Here is a 20,881-nt window from a genome sequence, read left to right on the forward strand (position 1 = left end):
AGCTCCTCCCAGCCTCTTGGTTTCACTTCATGCCAATAATGCTGCTGCAGGGTTCCACATTCTTGTCCATGCTGTCCTGTGCTCCTAAAAGTCTTCTCATCTTGGTCCAATTCTCCCGATGCTATATTTTCCTCTCCAGGAAGCCTCTCCTTACCACCCCACCCCCTGATTAGCTCCCCAGAATACTTTGGGCACATGTTTACCGTAGCACTTACTTCATTATGTTTCAAGTGTTTAATTTCTCTCTCTTTCTCTAATCAGTAGTTTTCAAAGTGGAATGGTACATCTGAGCAAGAGGAGGGCGTGGCATGGGACAGTCCCCAAGATGAAGCCAGTAAAGCTTAAAATACATACACATTTATTTATGTCTAATCATTCTTATTTTTGTTTTATAACAAACATAATACATCGATATGGAAGTATAGGTACCTACATTACAGTGCGTGTTTATTAATATAGTAAGGGTGCATTAGCAGTTCGTTTTTATGATGACTGCCCTAGATTGTGTTTCTCCAGAGCCGAGATTGTCCCTCATGCATCTTTCAGTGTCTAAGATGATTCAAAAATGATTGCTGAACTAAAACCGAGATCCAAGCCCTCCTCCTTTCCACAGAAGATTGCGAGCAGTCAGGGCACAATCGACCAGGGAAAACTGCTTCACTCTTACGGTCCTAAAGATCTAAAGATTCCAAACAAGTGAGATCGGCAACAGCAGTTTGCGCGAATGGAGTTTTGTTGCCAGAGACGATTTCCTTCCTTGATGGTGGGACTCCCTCCTGCTGAAAGAAGCTGTCACGGTGGGACAACATTGGGAGGAAGTTTATTTAGGAAGTCCAGCCTTAACTTGCATGACCATAGATTAGTTCTGAAATCTTATTTTCACAGCACATTACAGTTATTTAGCAGGACTGGGTCCGTTTTTTCACCTTGCCAACGAAATGATGGTTTATGTGTCTTTTCGATAACACTAGCTAATATCATTTTGCGTGACTTTTGTTCATATTTTTAAGTTGATCTTAAGCCTTTAGAGAAGAATCTAACTATAAAACACAGACTAAGAATAAAAGTTCTTGCTTAAGAAAGAAAAAATAATTCTAATCTAAAGAAAGAAGAAATTTATACAATGATTTTGAATGATAATTACCTTAAAGGAAAATAACTCCAAAGGCATTTTACGACATATAAACAAAAATATTTTATCATGTTTTATTTGTAGCAAGGGAATATGACAACTTATACTTTAATACTTCTAGTGTTGAAAATATGATGTGTTTTTTTTCTTCTTAAGGGAAAACTGCTTTATTTTATAACAGTGTAGAGTCAGGATTTAGTGCCATCTATATGATTTTACATCTCAGCATGGCCCTAGGTCACAAAGTTGAGTTTCTTCCCTCCATTATGTCAGCCAATCTGATTCACTTAAATGGCTGGAATCTAACTTGCATTAAATATAAAGCTATAATTATAAACCAAATAACTTCTCCCAAAAGCCCTATTTATTCCTCAGAATGTCATTCCCTAAAACATATGTCATACTCTATTTCAGAAATCACAGCTTTGATTCATTCAATGTTTAAATATATAACATAGAATTCATGTCTCTCTTTTTGACAATTTTAGTTAAGAGCTGGTATCATTTAAAATGTCAAGAAACTCCAGTCTTGCAGATGTTATACAGATGTCTATTTCAAGCAGCATTACTAAATCACAATAAAAAAGGGGGGGGGGCATTTTAAACCAATACAAAAATGCAAAGAGTTATGACTGTATAAATATATAGTAGTATGAAGCATTGAGGCCAAGATTTCAGAGACCCAATCAGGAGTCCTTTTGATGTGCATGAGATTTTATGCCCACAAACTAATTGTGCCCATATTTGGATTTTTGTGCATGCAATTGGCCACTTATTTCTTCAGCTTTAGAAGCAAATGGCCAAAGAAGACCTCAGCTTGTACAAAATTAGCTGTCAGCAAGGTTAGAGCGGGACAAAATGTCTGGGGGAGAGGACGCAGGTGCCCTTAAATATTCAAGGATCTGATGAAAACATAGACCTTCAAAATATTATTAGATATAATCTCATTAGCAGAAACACATTTATGTCCCCAACATACCCACCATCCTATTAGAAATAAAATTACCCATCTTTTTTTTAAACATAGTCTCCATCAACAGGTGAACCCACTAAATAAATCCAGCTTTTTAAAATAAAGGCATTCATTAAAACAACCTGATGTGGGCTTTCCTATAAACAAGTGCTACCAAAGAGACCATTGGGCCATATTTCATTTTCAACTGATGATTTTGTGCTAACCTCGCCTAATACGACAAAAGGATCAGAAAATTGGAGACTCCAAGACTTCAGTCCTGGTCCAACCTGTCATTAACAGCATGATCCCATTTCTATCATTTAATTCTTGTGGCCTCAGTTTACCTCATCTGGCAAAGAGGAGGGTGGACACAAGACCCAAAGCCCATTCCACCCCATTCAAGAGGATGCCCACTGAATACAAATCATCGTGAAGATGTGAAGATGTGAAGAAATTGGTTACTGATTACAAACCCTATATTCCAGTGCAAAGTCAGAATTAGAAGCAAGTTATATTCTAAATGAAAACCACAGAAAAATCACAAAACGGAAATGGAGAAACAAGCATTTTTGAGGATAATCTTCACATTGCCATTCAAAAGCCAGCACCTCTCCATCTTTTAGTAGCACTGCTCTTCTCTACATTTGGAAACTTTGGAAATGCCTTTTACCGAGCAGACCTTTTTCTCTCCTATATGTAATCTTTTGTGGAAGCCACTTATTTCTTTAGTCCCTGCTGTCAGGGTGGCTTCGTCACCCAAAGTACCACCCATTCCATCCTTCCAGATCTTGTCTATCCAGAAGACGTGAACACATTTCAAGTGCCCCATGACAATTCTGACTTCTGTGATGTTTTCTTTATTCTGAACTACCACGGCTTACTTGAGGTGGGGGCGGAGGAGTAAAATATATTCACCAATTGCTGGGTATCGGGCACTATGGCAGGTGCCATATGTATTTTCCTCACAGAGAGAATATTAAGTAATTTTTTCAAGCCAAACAGTGGTTTGCAACTGTGGCTGCATATTGGAATCACCTGAAAAGCATTTAAAAAACACCGACGCCTGAGTTCCACACCGGGTGGTTCTGATTAAATTGGTCCAGCATACGATCCGAGCACCGGGATTTTAAAAAGCTTTTTAGGTGACTCTAACATGCAGTGCTGAGGTCCACAGAACTAGCTAGAGGCAGAGCTCAGGTGTGTGTGTCTCTAGAGCCCAGACTCTTTTCATACCATGCAGCTATTTTTACTCAATTATGCCTTTTTTATTATGCTGTAACTATTTTACATGTATAAATTGTAACCCTCTAACCTGATTGTAAATTTTTTGAGGCTTAACATTGTAGTTAAGAGGCTTAAATATGTTAATATATGAAAGTGCTCAGAATATCCCTAACCTCTGGCAGGTGCTATGAAATGTTAACTATTTTTTAAAATTATTATATTTTAACATCAGTAGCACCTAACCTCTTGTAGGGTAAATACTTCAATAACGTTTTAGGTTAAAATCCTCCTAGAGAGTACTATTTTCTTTCATCTCCCCCAGTTCTCTCTTAATATACCCACACTTCTTTTTTTCTTTTCTGTGATCAAGTAGGAGGCCATAAGCTAAACCTCCTCTCGTATTTTATCATTTCTAACTATTTCCAAAAACACTCATACGATTCTGACATCCTTGAAGTCATGCAATGGAAGCACACCATATTCATTGCTCAAAAGTAGAGATTCTTCCCTCTACCACACCAGATACTTTTGTTAGCAGAACCACAAATCAAAGCCAGAATGGACAAAGTTGTTAATTTTTTTTCTTTCTAACTCAAAAAGTAGCTGGGAATATTTGGCTCCTCAATGTTTTGAAGAGAAACATCTAGTGGTAACATAAGCAAGACCTTTAGGGTAGAGCATGTGATTGTTGGAGACGTCAGGGCATTCTCCACAAAGGATATAAATAACCACTCTGTATTCAATGTTCTAGTTCAAACTCCATTTCTGAAAAGATGAAGAAGGAAAAAACAAAAATAAAAAATCCTTTCTTGATTTTTTTTTCTGATTATGAACATCTCTACTCACACTAAAAGCTGAAGCGTTTTGAATACATATTACTTTATCACTAAAATAGAAAAGATTGCAAATGCATTGAGAATATTCATTTATCTTATAAACATTTACTAAAGCTCATGACCTACTCTGTGCCTGAAGTCAGCTAGTAACAAAGATAAATACGATATTGTAATTGTGCTAGATATATTAAGCACATTATCCCATTCAGTCCTCCCATCAACCGTGTGAGAACAGTACATACCTCATCTAAGGGCTGGAGAAATGAAGGCCACAGAGCTAGAAAGAGCTGAAGAGATTCACACCAAAAAGGTCACCGATCAAATTAAGAGCAATAACTAGTCTTCGAAATAACAAATTAGCAGTATATTGAAATAATTCTCTTATATCTTGACTCTCTTGAAGGCAGGGGATAGATCTATTATTGGATTGCTAAGCTAAGCATGTCTCACGCTAATAAAGATTAGTGGTTAATTACCTCGATATCAGTGGCTTCCCATCTACTTTGGTTCTATTAAGTGCCTAGTGTACTCTTTAAAAACAAGTAATAATTGAGTAGTACCCAATCACTTAGTTTTTTGTAAGGATGCAGTTTCACAGAGCAGGACCCGTACTTGACTTCAGCATGGACTGTGTTCTTTCAGAATATTTTTACCTGTTGCAACTCTGTTTAGTTGTCAGGGGGGCGTGCGTCGCTCCACAGATGTACGCAAGAGTGGTCTTCTCACTGTAACATTTATAATACTGTGCCATAGCTGAATTCTAAAGTAACTTGCAAGCTGTAATTTCACTAGTAGAATGTGAGCAAAGGTCCTGCTGTCTATTCCAGGCCAATGGATCGTGCCTTGCCTTAGCTGTTCAGACAACAGGACCTGTGACTGGAGAGAGATAACGTGGCAGCCTCAGAACTGCCAGTACAGCGTTCTAACTAAGCCTCAACTCCAGCGGTGCCTGGGGGGAAGGAAGGTAGGTTCCGGATCCGGCAGGGGAAGCCTTTAATTTCTGCCACCTGCATCACCAAAAGCCACGCTGTTGTATTTAGTAGACCAATTCCTGCTCTCTTACTCTGCGGAGGATAACTAATGCAATGCAGTCTGGCTTTTTGAATCACGGGCAAATGTTAGAATAGAAGAGCCTTAACAATTCTTGCTCAATTATTTCCAAATAAGTCTACTTGACAGATGGAGGATATTAAAGTCATGTCCTGTGCTGACCCAATTCCATGCTGGTTTTTCTCAGCACAAATTGGTGAGCGCTTGCCACGTCAACTGACAGATGGCGGTTCAGAGCAGCTGGCCTGGTCAAACTGCAGCTCTAGCGAGGCACTGCGGTGACAGCCGACGTCTGCAGCTCGCTTGCACAAGCCATGAAATGTTCTTGCATGTGAGACTCACTTCTGCTAGAGCTTCCTGGGTGCATGAGACACTAACCTTCCTGATCTTCTTTCACATTCCCGGGCAGGTCTCAAACGGACCTCACTAGGCTGCCTTTGCTTTAGTGAGGCTTCTAAGCTGATTTGTTGGACACGCAGTGTCTTCTTACTAGGCGCACTCTGAGTAGGTAGATTCCGGCAGAGCCCTTGGACGTGCGAACCGGGCACATAGACTGAGATGCTTGGTTAACATGAAGTAAGTAATTCTTACCCAGATTTTCAAAGTTCTTTCCTTACAAACTGTTTGTAAGCTCTCACAGATGGGCAACACGGAGTTCCAAAATTGATTTTTTTTAAGTTCTATTAATGCAAAAGGAAATGAGTACTGGAATGAATGTATGCTAGCTTTTCAGATTAGGCCTATGGTTAGATTTTCTACTAGCAAATAATTTAAAAAGAATTACAGGGGGTGAGGGGCAGGGCAGGAGGATGGACATTTCTTCATGGTGATTCCAATACAACTGCACCAATTTTCATGACTGAGAGTATCTCTAAATATAAAAGCATCAGTATTACTTACTTTTAAAAAGGAAAGCAAGGGGAGGGGCACCTGGGTGGCTCAGTTGATTAAGCACCCAACTTTGGCTCGAGTCATGATCTCACAGTTAATGGGTTCAAGACCTGCGTCAGGCTCTCTGCTGACAGCTCAGAGCCTGGAGCCTGCTTCGGATTGTGTCTCCCTCTCTCTCTGCCTGTCCCCTGCTTGTAGTTCATCTCTCTCTGTCTCTCAAAAATGAATAAACGTTAAAAAAAAAAATTAAAAATGAAAGAGGCGCACCTGGGTGGCTCAGTCGATTAAGCGACTGATTTCAGCTCCGGTCATGATCTCAAGGTTTGTGAGTTCGAGACCCATGTCGGGCTCTGTGCTGACAGCTCGGAACCTGAAGCCTGCTTCAGATTCTCTGTTTCCCTCTCTCTCTGCCCCTCTCCTCTCATGCTGTGTCTCTCTCTCTCAAAAATAAATAGTTAAAAATTTTTTTTAAAAAAGAAAAAAGAAAAAGAAGAAACCAAACATTTAGGCTTTTATTAACTGTCACTTAATATTCTTATTAACAGAGAATTGATTGTGTGCAAGGAACTAGGTGTGCTGCTAACTTTCATACCTTATGTCTGACCAAACTGTAAGCTTCATGAGGACAGGGAACATGTTTGAATCACTGCTTAGCACAACTTTTTGATACGTAATAGTCACTTAACAGATATTTGTAAACAAATAAATTAAAATCTTACTTCTTTCTCATCACAAATCTGTGAGGTAGATATTGTATCTGTTTTCTACTTTAGAAATTTAAAGCTCAGAGAGATTGAGTAATTCTCCCATGATCACACATGAATGTGTGGCTGCTACTCTGACATTTTTAACCACCAACTTGGATAACCCAACATCCACATCTTAGAAATGCAGGACTGGAAGCAATGAAAATAGTTGTTGCTCTAACAGTCAGACTTCTCTAAACTCTTCCAGGATACTGTTCCGACCTCAGAATTTAGAGCATTCGGGAAAATTCCAAGATGTCACAGTCTATTAACCTGAAAGGCAGTAGATGTTCATTTAAGTTCATAACTAAATTCCATGGCTTTTGACATGACACATATTGTTTCCTGGGCTCATTTTATTCCTCTGTAAAATAAAAGAAGCCTATATGATCTAATCCTATGCTGTAGATTAATCAGCTTTGTAGGAAGCTAAAAGCCCTTTTCCTCCTCTGTGTTAAAATATCATAGACTGGGGTCATTCCCCATAGTTCTGTAGGCCGAGATCTCTGAGATCTGGAGACCAGCAGGGTTGGGTTCTGGTGAGAGTTCCTTCCCAGCTTCCATCGGCTGCCTTTCTGTTGTCCTCACAGGGCAGAGAGCTCTGGTCTCCTCTCCTTCTAAAGACACTAATCCCATCATGGAGGCCCCACCCTCATGACCTCATCTAAACCTAATTACCTTCCAAATGTTCCACCTTCTAGTACTATCACTCGAGGGGGTAGGGTTTCAACACATAAATAAACCCAGGGTGGGGGGACACGGGGAAGGGACACAAATGATATGGTCTTTGCTAATTTCAAGGTAGATTATTAGCAACTCTACAAAGTAATGATAAGAAAAAAGGAAGATCCCTCTTTCTGTCTGTTAGGGAGACAGAATGTTGCAAACTCTAAAAATAATCCCTATATGCAGATAAGGTGCTCCTGGCAGAGACCAGCTAGCTGGCTGCGTGTGGGGGGGGGGGGGGCCTTCTTTTAGAGATTCTCTTAGTCCAGAGGTGCTATTTGGACCTTCGTGCTCAGAACTCCAATTTGTTAGCATGCTGGCAGTGATTCTACAGAGTCTGATTTGTTTACCAGGATGCTAAAGTTTTCTATACACAACAGGGAAGCATTATACATTTTTAGCAGAGGAATGACACAGCCAGAATTAGAAAAATCTTTCTGCAGCAGTATGGAGACTGCCTACGGGGAGGAGGAAGTGGGTGCTAGGGAAGCAGAGGCTGTTTCGTGGAAAAATTCCATCATGCAACATTGAAGAGTCAAAGAAAGTATAGATTCCAAGTATAGATTTCTAAAGAAGCACAGATTCAAAGTTAGTATATATTCAATAGTATATGTATACAATAATGCCACTAATATAAAAACTTAATACATACATACAAGCATGCCTACACATATAGAAAAATTTTGGAAGTAACACAGTTAAGAATGATTATATAGGAGGGCGCCTGAGTGGTTCATTTGGTTGAGCATCCAATTCTTGATTTCGGTTCAGGTCATGGTTCTTTCGTGAGATCGAGCCCTGTGAAAGGCTCAGCATTGAGCACAGAACATCTGGATCTCTGTCCCTCTCCCCAGCTCTGTCTCTCTCAAAAACAACAACAACAACAACAACAACAACAACAACAACAACAAAATAAATGATCACATAAGTGAAAGGGAGTGGGAGAAGGATGGGGTGGTGATGGGACCAACGACATATTTTGGGAGGCCCAGGGCAAAATGAAAATGCGGGAGCCTGTGTTCAAAATTATTAAGATTCCCGAGAAGGCAACCGCAAAGCAATAGCACGAGTGCCAGGCCCTCCCGCTACATGGACTCTGCAACACCCAAGGTCACATGCCCATGATGCCACCTCAGGTAGCAGAACATGTTTGGCGAAGGATGAAGAGATCTTTTAAAATATCTGTATGATTTTCTTTTTTTTTTACAATGGGTGCATATTTTTAAATCTAAAAATCTGTACTTTAAAATTTAAATCAGAACTAAGGCAGAGGCAGTGGAAATGCAAAGGAAAGAGACCCTGAGGAAGAAATCTTATATTCACAATCATGGACCTGGTAATATAGACAGGTGCATGCCCACATACACCACACAGCACAGAGAAAATTGCATGAACACTCACAACTACGACTATCAAATAGCACTTATTTTAAGAAGACTCTATTTATGCATAGAAGTGCATTAGCAAAAAGCTTTCCCAGTACATTGATTTCTCATTCTCCATGAGAGAAATATAAATACACAAAGTATCCTGAAACTCTTTCATTACTAAACTAAGACAATTCTCATCCTACCCAGAATTTTTCATAATCATTATTCTATTCCAAAGACAAATACATGTTAAGGCATACCATTTACAAAAACAGAAAAACAAGTCACATAAATATTTTGTTTTTTAAACACCTTATAAACTGACATTTGGGGGGGCTCACTTTCTACTATGTCAATCATTCAACAGATGCGTATTATTTGAGTGACATTATACAGAAATTCACTTCATAAGGATAGCAGGGTCAGGGAGTGGTAGGAACTTCAGACCTACAATCAGGAAGACTGCAGTAACTACAGTTCTGATCCCATCAGACAAAGTGATTTTTTATTCATCAACACCATCAGATCAACTCTGCTGCCCCACATCAGAAACCTTGTAGTATCTGTTATCCCTAACATGGTACCAGAGTAGAAGTTAGCCACCTGATTGCTTAAAGTGAAGCTCACAATACTTTTTATAACTTTTGTGATGCTCCACTGTTCATTCACTAGCCTAGCTTTTGTTGAGTTAACAATCTGTTCTAGGGGCATACAAACATGATCCTCCAGGGAGCTAAATTTCCAGTAGAAGGAGACACATGAGAGAAGCAATTGTTTCCTCATAGCGTGATAACTGTACAGGTAGAAAGAAGCTCAGAGGCTGGCACCTGACCTGTACTTGAGGTTCTGGAAAAGTTGGTAAAAGAGAAAATGCCTATGGAGGGCGGTGGTGGTAGTTACAGGCAATCTACCAAACACGTTACTTTGAAATGAACTGGTTTAAATGAACTGGGGGGGGGGGGGGGGGGAAAGGATCTTCCTTTCTTTCCCCTGAAAGAATCTACAGGGAGGGGCGCCTGGGTGGTTCAGTCAGTTAAGCATCTGACTCTCTGTTTCAGCTCAGGTTATGATCTCACGGTTTCGTGAGTTTGAGCCCCACATAGGGCTCTGTGCTAAAGCGTGGAGCCTGCTTGGGATTCTCTCTCTAATCTCTATCTCTGTCTGCCCCTCCCCCACTCAGGCTGTCTCTGTCTCAAAATAAATAAACAAACTTCAAAAAATTAAAGAAAAAAAAAAAGGAATCTGCCAGGAGAGTCCTATCACTCGAGCCTAGGTCCTTTGATTCTCTCAGATTGGAGAGAAACAGAGGAGGGGCAGGAACCAATCAGGAGCGCAAAAGAGGAGTCCAAGTTTCTCATTTTTTAGTGCATTGCAATTTATGCTTCTTGGATTATGTAAAACTGGGGACATATCTAAACATGCAAATTCTAACAGTAGAGTAGCCTTACTAACATGAAGACTGTCAATTAATTTGTAACTCAGACTTTTTACAGTGAGAAGCTGAGTTTCACTGTTGCCATGAGCAGGTAGTGCAAATGTTGTGCTACAATAAAACAGAACTTCAAATCCAAATTAAGGCAGACTTCAGCTTTTGGAGATGCATTAAATGGAAAAATCTTTCTCCAAGAATCAGATTTAAATGCCATAGAATTTGAGCTCGTGAGAAGTATTGGCAAATTCGGCCTCCTAGCATTCTGCTTTCTTTAGAATCTCTAAGTGGTCATTTCCCTCAACTGAATTTCCTTATGTTGTTATTACGACCTTTTACATCTTTTTACTACTATTTTACACTGATGAATGCAAGGCTATACTAGGAAATACATGCCCACCTGTGGGGAAGGGACAAGACACAAATCAGTTGAGACTTAAAAAGGAGTTCAAGTTTCCAGTAACTTTGACCAGGAACCCCACTGTGCTTAGTGGCATGTGAGCAGAACTGTACTTTCTATAGTCCATCATTTGCCTTCACTACAGTGTTGTAAACAGGAGGCTGATGTCTGGAGAAAAGATGGAAAAAGGTTTCTCCTCGAAGCATTTGTACCCCATTTCTAGGTCATACTTGCTTGTGTGTGGAGGGCAAGTAAATGTGGGACTCCTTTTAGACTCTAAACTTATCCAAATATGAGTTATTTCATGTATAGGTTTTTGCATATGTGTTATGTATAGGTTTTGTGTTGTATAACTGTGTTGGGTCAAAGCAAAATCAATTGAAAAATATCAGCTATGTGTTCAGTTATACTCACACATTTACCTAAATAGATACCCACCTCTTACTTAATAAGCTCTGAATGGAACATTCATATACAAATTTATCAGAGCATAACTCTGTAATCACAGTGTGAAATTTATAGGAAATAGTTTGGAAATATGATAATCAACTTACAATTGAAAAAACTTAGGAGCCGGACCAAACTGAATTAAACATGCCCTTATTTTGTTTGTCAGTTGAAAACGTAGCTCAGAATTTAAAACAGTAATAAAGTATCTGAGAGAAGAGTGCAATTAAGAAAGGGAAATACAAAAAGGTGGTATTTACTGAAAGTACTTAAATTCAGCTGTTAAAACAGGAAACGTAACTTACATCTTCAAGTAATATTTGCAAGTTAAGTAGTATCTTGGACTTAAAGGTGTTTAAATTTTTGAAGTGTGGCTATAATAATATGTTCTGACTAATATGTGAGTTCCATTATAGTTAGTTACACAATTCTTGTTGCTTGTCAGTTTCAATATAAAGGAAGGATAAAAGGGAAGGAAATCACCTCACTCTCACCAGGAAAGGATGGCTTATCCATAATGCCCATAATCCAAATTGAACAGCAATGTAGATAAATAATTTTGTTCTGAGCAGCTAGACCTACATGTAGGTGATATTGCTTAGCTGTTTACCCCCCCCCCCTTTTTTTGGCCAAATTTCATGTATTTGAGGGTGATTTGCCTAAATGGCAATTTCCATTTGTTCTTGACCCCAAAGAACAATTTGGTTGGTTATCTACAGCCAATTTAATCAAAATGCATCATTGGAAAACATTTGTAACCATATTATATTTCACAGAGAGATGCTTTGCTGAGCTAGATTTTCATCACGCCCTAAATATCATTAGCCATCTGATCAGTCTTAGCTTCATATTAGGACTGGATGACCCCTTGTTTTGTTTAGAAATGAATATCTTCTGGGAGCAGTGGTGCTCAATCACACGGCTCATCAGAATTGCTGTGGAGCTTTCTAAATAGATGGGCTATGGTTGGCCCTGGACTATATGTAATGAGTAAAATGCCCCTTCACCTCATTGTCATTTCCTTAATTACCTATGAGAGAGCACTCCAGTAAGCAGGCATTGCCTAGATTAATGGACAAGTAGCTTCTATTGCATTCCTATATAACTTCCCCTCCTGGAAGGTTTTAGTTAGGTCCTGTTAGCTGGGTTGAGTCCTGTCTCGGCATCTACATGCATTCTGTTGGTTCTGAAGAAATATCCCTATTTCTGTGAATATTGAAGATAAAGTCTATCCAAGAGGAAAGAGGAAAGGAGGGAAATTATTTAAATCAAGAGTTTTTTTTCCTTGTCTATTGATTCTACATATATCCAAATTCTTTTTGGCCTCAACAGATCAGGAGACTCTGAAAAGCTAACAAGTTCCAGACATTCTACTGCCTTTATATTGACTCAACCCAGATAGCCAGATACTCTTCTTTCCATTTCTTTATAACTTGGCTTGCTAACTATGCCCTTGCTACTTTTGATGACTCTGCAGAAAGGAGGCAATGGAATGTATAATATCTGTATGCTTAAGTGTCACCATTGTTAGTTCCCTTCATTCACGATGAGTGGAATGAAAACCATTTTATTTTATATTTCAGTCAAAAATTCCCAAGTTCTAGTTGCATTTTCAGTAATACTAATACTGATACTGATACTGATACTAATGATACTTCTTGCTATTATTTGTCTCAGGGAACCGATTTTCTTAGAAGTCTTTCTATGCATCATGTGGATTATAAATTTAGCTTTTCATATGTTTCATACTTTTGCTAATTCACATGTTGAAAAATTTGAATTTAGGTTTTAGGTTTTTTCCCCAGGAAGATGGTATGTAGGAGAAAGTGGTAGCTATGTGTTGATAAAACTCATTCCCTCCTCTTCCTGGCAAATGTAGCTTGACTACATTTCTCAGTCTCCCTTGAAATTAGGTGCTGCCATAGGACTAAGTTCTAACCAATGGAATGTGTGAGCAGCAGTGATGTGCCCAGCTGCCACGGGGGCCCATAGACAACCTGGCAGCTCTTTACTCCTCCTTTCAGCTGGATATGGATGCCCACAAAGGTCTTTGAAGCCATAATTGAAGCAGGCACAGTCTAAACATCCTGGGACCCTGCCGCACCCCACACATACACCTGCCTCAAACCACCTGAACTGTTTTCCTGAGGGAGAAATAAACTTCATTTGTGTTCAGGCAATTATACCTCTCAGGGCTCTATTTGTTATAGCACATAGCCCGTCCCACCTAATATAAGGACTAGATAATAAAGAAATGAAGATAAAGACAATTAAACCATGTCATGTGTTTTTAATGAGATGACTTAAAAAAAAAAAAAAAAGTCCCAGGCTTTAACAGAGCCTAGGAACATGATGCGCTTCTAGGTCCTCTGGTCCATGGTGGTATGAAAAAGAGTGGGAAGATGCCAGCCCCTGTAAACTTTTCAGTGACACACTTCCTGCTGAGTCTTGGGAATAGAAAAGTTACAAAAGTCCTCTGAACACGTCTTTGTCGCCCACTGATGCACTGAGGTCCAGCCTCTCAGCACACATCCAGGCACAGATGCTTCTGCTCCTCTCCAGAGCCCACCTTGATGGAGACAGGCTCTCCTCTTGCACTGCAGAACCCAAAAAGAGATGCTGCATGGGAAAATGCCATTCAATCTTGGAATAAGATTGCTACTGGAATCCGAAATATGATTCACGTGATTCCTGTGTTGGGCTTATTGAACCAATGCTTAAGCCATTGTTCCACAAAAGTTTAAGCTGGTTGTTTTTATGGGAATTTTCAAAATGTTTTTAAGATGAAAATGCACTTACTGTTATTGCTGCCACTGTTGCTGCCTTTGTGTTGTTTCATTATTGTCATAAAAAGTCAATATATGTTCATTTTAGATAACAGAATACACTGTCGTATCTCCCTTTGCAAACTAACCACAGTTAACTTTCCAGGACCTTTGCTACACATCCACATGCTTTTTACCAAAAAAATTGCAATCATTATTTATATTGTGATTGTAATTAGCCCTTTATAAAAGTTAACTGAAATCTTCCCCATTACAATGTATCCATATTACGATATCATTGTTAAAAGAGGAAAAAAATTTAAGTGTATGATTATACTTTAATATAAGCAATCTGGCAGACATTTATACTGCTTCCAGTTTATTTTTCTTTTAAAATATATTTTAATAGACATCCTTAAATATTTCCTAGAAGTGGAATTCCTTAAAAATTGCCAACTTATACACACAACAGCGGTTTCTATTCATCCATTTAACACATGAGAACCGACTTTTATGCCAGGCACTCTTCTGAAGCTTGGGATTCAACAGTTGAAAGGAAACAAGATAAAAACTCTCCCTCGTGATCCTTACATAGTCTGAAGGAGAGGGTTCATTTCCCTGAGATCATAAGATTGTTGGTGCTTTTAAAATCTTTGCTAAATTGGTAGGGGAAAAATTAGCTATTTTGATGTTTTATTGCCGACATGGATTATTTTTATAATTGCTTACTGGTTATTTGTACTTAATGATCACATTTATTTTCTTTGATTGCCTATGCCAATCAATACCTGTACGTGCTAGTGTGAGGCAATAATATTCATGGGACAGAAGAGTTATTTGAAAATTGTACGACCTGTTATGAATATCTGTTATGATGATTTAGCCCTTTTAAAGTTGACCTTTAAAACAAATAATCTACAAATTTTATTTTTAAAAATTATTGAATTGGATGATATAACAGATATAAAGATTGGGGGTGCCTGGGTGGCTCAGTCGGTTAAGCATCTGACTCTTGATTTCAGCTTAGGCCATAATCTCATAGTTTGTGAGATCAAGACCCACATTGGGCTCACGTTCTGGAGCCTGCTTGTAATTCTCTCTCTCTTCTCTCCCTGCCCCTTCCCCTGCCAGCATACGTACACTTGTGCTTTCTCTCTCTCAAAAATAAATAAATAAACATTTAAACAATAAAATATCTAACACTTAAATAAAATATATTTATAAAATAAAACATTTTAAAAAATAAAATAAAACATATAAAGATTGAATATTAGCCATGTAACTGAAGAAAAACTACTCCATTTCCTGATGTTATTTTTAAATTGTGTATGTATACTTAAAAGAACTGACCTTTTGAAGTTAGAAATCTTTTAGGTAGGAATACCAATCAACATTTTACAAAAACTGCTTCCCCTACAGCAGAGGCAATCTTAAAATCACAACTGTATTTTCATTTTCATTACAATTTAATCATTTGAATTTGTCATGAATAGAAAGGCAATGGGAGAAAATAATTCTCTAGAAAATATTCTTCCCAGACTAGTGTCCATTAGACTTGAAAAATGCTGTCTAGATATTTGCAGTTCATTTTTTGGTAATGTTCATTTATTTATTTTTGAGAGAGACAGAGAGAGAGAGAAAGCCGGGGAAGGGCAGAGAGAGAGGGAGACAGAATCCCAAGCAGGCTCCACACTGTCAGCTCAGAGCCCAACATGGAGCTCAAACTCAGGAACTGTGAGATCATGACCTGAGCTGAAACCATGAATCAAACTTTTAACTGACTGAGCCACCCAAGTGCCCCTAGATATTTGCAACTTAGAACTTGTTTTGCAGAGGACGGTGGTGGGGCTTCCTCCCCCCCATCCATGCACCTTTTGTTGGTCACTACGAAGGGATGGAGATGTGAGGGACTCCAGTTTCACCAGCAACCCTCTGCGTCCTGCTGGGGGACCTATAGCAAGTTTAGTAGGGCAAGAGAGAGACTGCTGTGATTTAGACATTCCTCCCCATCTTCTCTGACATTTTCTCTAAACAAGTTAATGAATTTACAGGGGCTAGCAGTGCACTGCAAGTCACACTAAATACATTCAAAAGTGCTCCGTGCCCTTCCTATGCCTTAATGCTAGCTCACTTTGTATGCTTTCTGTGTGCCAGGAACAAGACAGGTATTAAAATCTCATTGAGGTCCTCAAAAGTGCTATTATTGTCCCCATTTTACTCATAAGAGAATGAACCTTTGGAGGGATCATATAATTTGTCTAAAATTGCCTAGTTAATAAATAACCATACCTAAGAATTTTGACCCTTAACTCTTTTTGCCTCTAACATTTTTGGTGGGCTCTATCTTTGTATAATCCCACAGAAAAGACCAACTATATAGAGATGTGCTTCTCTCAATAGTGTGCAGCTACTTTGATTTTCCTAAACCTCTATATCTCTCTCTGTAACCCACAATACAGACACCCAGTGACCTTACTGGCTGCCTGGAGATCCATAGGAGGGATTGCAACTTCATATTATAATGAAAAGAAACTTTCAGGAAAACTTGTAGTGGCAATTTAGTTTAAAAGCTGATCTTGGGGGCGCCTGGGTGGCTCAGTCGGTTAAGCGTCCGACTTCGGCTCAGGTCACAATCTCACGGTATGTGAGTTCAAGCCCCGCGTCGGGCTCTGTGCTGACAGCTCAGAGCCTGGAGCCTGTTTCAGATTCTGTGCCTCCCTCTCTCTCTGAAACCTCCCCCGTTCATGCTCTATCTCTCTCTGTCTCAAAAATAAATAAAACGTTAAAAATAAAAAAAAAATAAAAAAAAATAAAAGCTGATCTTGGGGTGCTGGGGTGGCTCAGTTGTTTAAATACCCGACTCTTGATTTCAGTTCAGGTCATGATCTGGTTCATAGGATTAAGTCCCGGGTTGGGCTCTGCACTGGCAGAGAGGAGGCTGCTGGGGATTCTTTCTCTCCTTCTCTCTGCCCCTCCCCTGCTCACGCAGGCACTTTCTCTTCCTCTCTCTCTCTCAAAATAAATTTTAAAACTTTTTTTAAAACGCTGATATTAAAGGCCTTTTACTGGTATTAAGAGCTGAAATGTGCTCCCACCCAACCAAATTCATATGTTGAAGTCCTAATTCCCAATACCTCAGAATATGACTGTGTTTGAAAGTAGAGCCTTTAAAGAGGCAATGAAGGTAAAATAAGGTCTTATGGGTGGGCCTTCATCCAATGTGAGTGGTGTCCTCACCAGAAGAGGAGATTAGGGGCGCCTGGGTGGCTCAGTCGGTTAAGCATCCAACTTCAGCTCAGGTCATGATCTCGCAGTCCGTGAGTTCGAACCCTGCGTCGGGCTCTGTGCTGACTGCTCAGAGCCTGGAGCCTGTTTCGGATTCTGTGTCTCCCTCTCTCTCTGACCCTCCCCCATTCATGCTCTGTCTCTCTCTGTCTCAAAAATAAATAAAAAAAAAAAAAAAAGGAGGAGATTAGGACACAGACACAGAGAGGAAAGACCATGTGAAAACATAGAGTAGATGGCCATCTACAAGGCAAGGAGAAAGGCCCTCGGAAGAAATCAACCATACAAATGCCTTGATCTTGGACTTCTAGCCTCCAGAATCATGAGAAAATGGGGGGTATAGCTCAGTGGAAGAGCATTTGACTGCAGAATCATGAGAAAATGGATTTCTGTTGCATAAACCACCGAGCCTGTGGTACTCTGTTATGGGGGCTCCAGCAAACTAATACAGATGGAGTTGGAAAATTACTAGTACTGTGTCTGAAATTAAGAGCCTTCCTGATTATTCACAATTCCCCTTTTAAAAATCAGAAATCTGGGCCAGAAATACAAATAGTTACAGGTCAAAGTAAGAATTTCAAATGATTTCACAAGTTATTTAATCATACTGGAATTTTATTGCCCCAAATAGAACTTGACCAAGAGGATCGGTGACTGGGGCCTTGGCATCTTATGTTATTCAGTTCAACTCGATGATGCTTATGGTGTTTGATCTGAGGGCAAATCAGAGACGTTCTGGCATTTCTTCACACAGCTAATTGAGTACATTCACCATGGAAAGGACAAACTTTTGCAGATTCTCACCTAATTTGTTGTGCATGGACAAATGCAGTCGTGCCTGAGAAGTGATAGCAATGACTGCTGTTGAAATCAGAGGAAAATATGTGCATGGCTAACGGAAAGGGAAATCTCAATACAGAGAGAGAAAAGTGAAGAATGAAATCAACCTGTTCAAAGACCTTAAAAAGGATTGTCTCTAACAAAAGTCGTTTTGACTTTCAATTCAATAAATATTTTTAAAGTGCATGCATGGTAGTATGGGGGAAATTAGAATTTAGAAATTAACCCTGGCTCTGACCTCAAATACTTCTTGATATGATATGAGAAAAAAAGACACAGACACAAATAGCCATAGTTTCATGTAGTCTTTGATAACATCTGTCATGGAAATTAAAAATGTAATGAAATCACAGAGGACAGACAAGGTCATTGGACAAGCTGGGGCATTGGGCAAGACCTACTACGAGACATGTTTGTTTCGGGTCTGGAGGTTGTGTAGCGTTTACACAGGTGGGGTGGCAGAGGGAGGAGCTTTCTAGACAGATTAGTACAAGGAGAAACAGATGTTGTGGAGTGCAAATCATGTTCAGTGAAAAAGGAGGAATCTTACATGACGGAAAGCATTGAGAGGATGGGGCCATTGATCTTGCACTTGGAGTTAAAGGGCCTAGGCTTGAGTCCTGTGTTCCCCATTTACTAGATTTATGACCTCAATCTCTTTGAGCCTCAAATTCCTCATCTGTGAAATAGGAATAATGACTCAGACCTCACAATTATGAAGATTAGAAGTGAGTACTCTGTGTGAAATCTCCACCCAGCAAAGTCTGATATGCAACAAAAATTTAGCAAATGTTGGCTGAACCTAAGTAACTAGGCTTAATTTTATAGAAAATGGAGAGCTGATAAGGTTTTTGAGCATGAAAGTAACATGACCAGAAGTAGGCATTTGGAAATTTATCCCTGTAGTACTGTGTGTGTAGAATGAATTCAAGGGTGGCCACTAGCACAGATTTGAGTTAAGGAGAGCCTGAAGCAGAGCCACACTGGGAGGGGATGTGGAAGAGGTGATGAGTATGAGTGTTTGAGGGCCAATGGTGCTGGGATCTGCTCCTGGGGACATAGACGACTGTTCAGAAACTCATGCTCCGGGTTCTGTGGCTCTTTACTCAAGTAGTGGCATGACTTTTACTGAGATTTTTAACCTCTGCAGATCCCCAGTTTTCTCATCTATAAAACAAAGAGGTTAGAAAAATCTCTAAGTGTTCTTACAGCACTAAAATAGTTCATACCTATTTGAATCAATAAAATTTGTGAAGCTAATTAAATGGGAAGGCAAACAGCATAAAGGAGGAGGAGAACCTGAAGGTAGTGTAAAGCAAAAAGCTTTAAACATGAGTTAGCAGGTCAGTGACTGATATCATTGCTAGGAGTGTGGAAGAGAGGAAAATGAACAGGTTTGGGGGAGAATATGATGGATGTCATTTCTAACATTTGAAAGGGCTCTCCTTCAAAGAATTAGACTTGTGGTTTTATGAGTCCTCAAGAAATCACTTATTTTATATTATCTCTCATCCTGTAAACATCAGGTTTGAAAGCAAATATTTTTCTTTAATTTACAGATTCTTTTCATTGGAGATTCAACCAATAGAGGAATAATGTACTATCTGATCGAAAGACTAAATGAAACCTTGCAAGAATGGCAGAAGGTCCATGGCACAAAATTCTACCACAATGTCAATGGTGGGAAGACTTTGGTCAGTTATTCCTACTATCCCCAGTTCTGGATAAGCCCTTCATTGAGACCAACATTTGAAAAAGCACTTGAACATCTCTTGAAAAGGTACAATGGAACTCTTATGTATGGCACAATGCCATAATGTGCTGATGTTTTACTAGCGGTCATAATGGCTCACTGTATATCAAATGTGCTGAAAAGCTTAAATGCCAAGTAATATGGCTGAAAATGAGTTGGAAACGACAAGGGGGTCCTGTGATCAGGATGCTAGATATGGTTCAGTGAAATGTGAGGCACTGCTGTTAAAATGTTTGCCATCTGTTTCAAGGCAACATGTGTTGTTTTCCTTCCTGGATTTCAGATCACGTCCCCTGGAGAATACAGGCCAGACCGTATTGGTCGTTGGTGGTGTTCAGTGGCTTAATTCCAATCACCTACAAATTATTCACAAGGTTTTGAAGAGGTAGGTTTCTGAAGTAATAACTGTCATTAGTATCCTAAGTTAAAAAGAAAAGTCACCCTTAATGTGACTAAATTTCATCAAGATTTTATCTAAAGAGCAGTTTGTAATTTAGAATAACATACTTGAAGTCTAGTTTAAAATGTTTCAAAATACTTTCGTATCCAATCACTGGATGGCTCTTCATTATCCAAATGTGAATTTACTATGGGTAAAAACATGCCCAATGGCACATAAAACTCTACCCACAAAAAAAAACACCCTAAAATGTATCATATTTATAAAATGAGAATTTAGTCTTATATGCTAATTATCACATTCTAGAAGAATTCCAGTGTATTTGTTTATGTAAGCACAAACATCTAGAAATGTAATCAAAGTTTATGACCTCAGAATTCTGATTCACAGGGAAAATTTACTCAATATCCTTGTGATCATCAAAACTTTGGGAATTGGATTTCATCTGCCAGTGGATGGACTGCATTTCTTGACACAGGTAGGCCCATTCCCTCCAGGCTATGTGAACTTTGTGGTTCCTATAAGAATCTTTGCGGGTGTCTGAAAAAGAACCCACAAGACACTACGCAATACTCAGTGGCCTTCATAAAAATCAAAGGAGGATAATATAGTTAAGGATTATGATTTCAAAC

At 39.2% G+C, this 20,881-nt stretch overlaps 1 protein-coding gene across 5 annotated transcripts in view; it reads left to right on the plus strand.

The window, feature by feature from the left end:
* CPED1 (cadherin like and PC-esterase domain containing 1) overlaps nt 1-20,881 on the plus strand; it is a 268,681-nt gene that overhangs the window by 225,213 nt on the left and 22,587 nt on the right. For all 5 annotated transcript variants that reach the window (XM_060632979.3, XM_060632976.3, XM_060632977.3 and 2 more), the window contains 4 exons: nt 4,975-5,111; nt 19,656-19,876; nt 20,133-20,234; nt 20,640-20,727. In XM_060632979.3, the coding sequence (XP_060488962.3) occupies nt 4,975-5,111; nt 19,656-19,876; nt 20,133-20,234; nt 20,640-20,727 (548 nt within the window). The remainder of the gene's footprint in view (nt 1-4,974; nt 5,112-19,655; nt 19,877-20,132; nt 20,235-20,639; nt 20,728-20,881) is intronic.

This window comes from Panthera onca, chromosome A2, assembly GCF_046562875.1.
Source record: "Panthera onca isolate mPanOnc1 chromosome A2, mPanOnc1 haplotype 2, whole genome shotgun sequence".
Lineage (NCBI taxonomy): Eukaryota > Metazoa > Chordata > Mammalia > Carnivora > Felidae > Panthera > Panthera onca.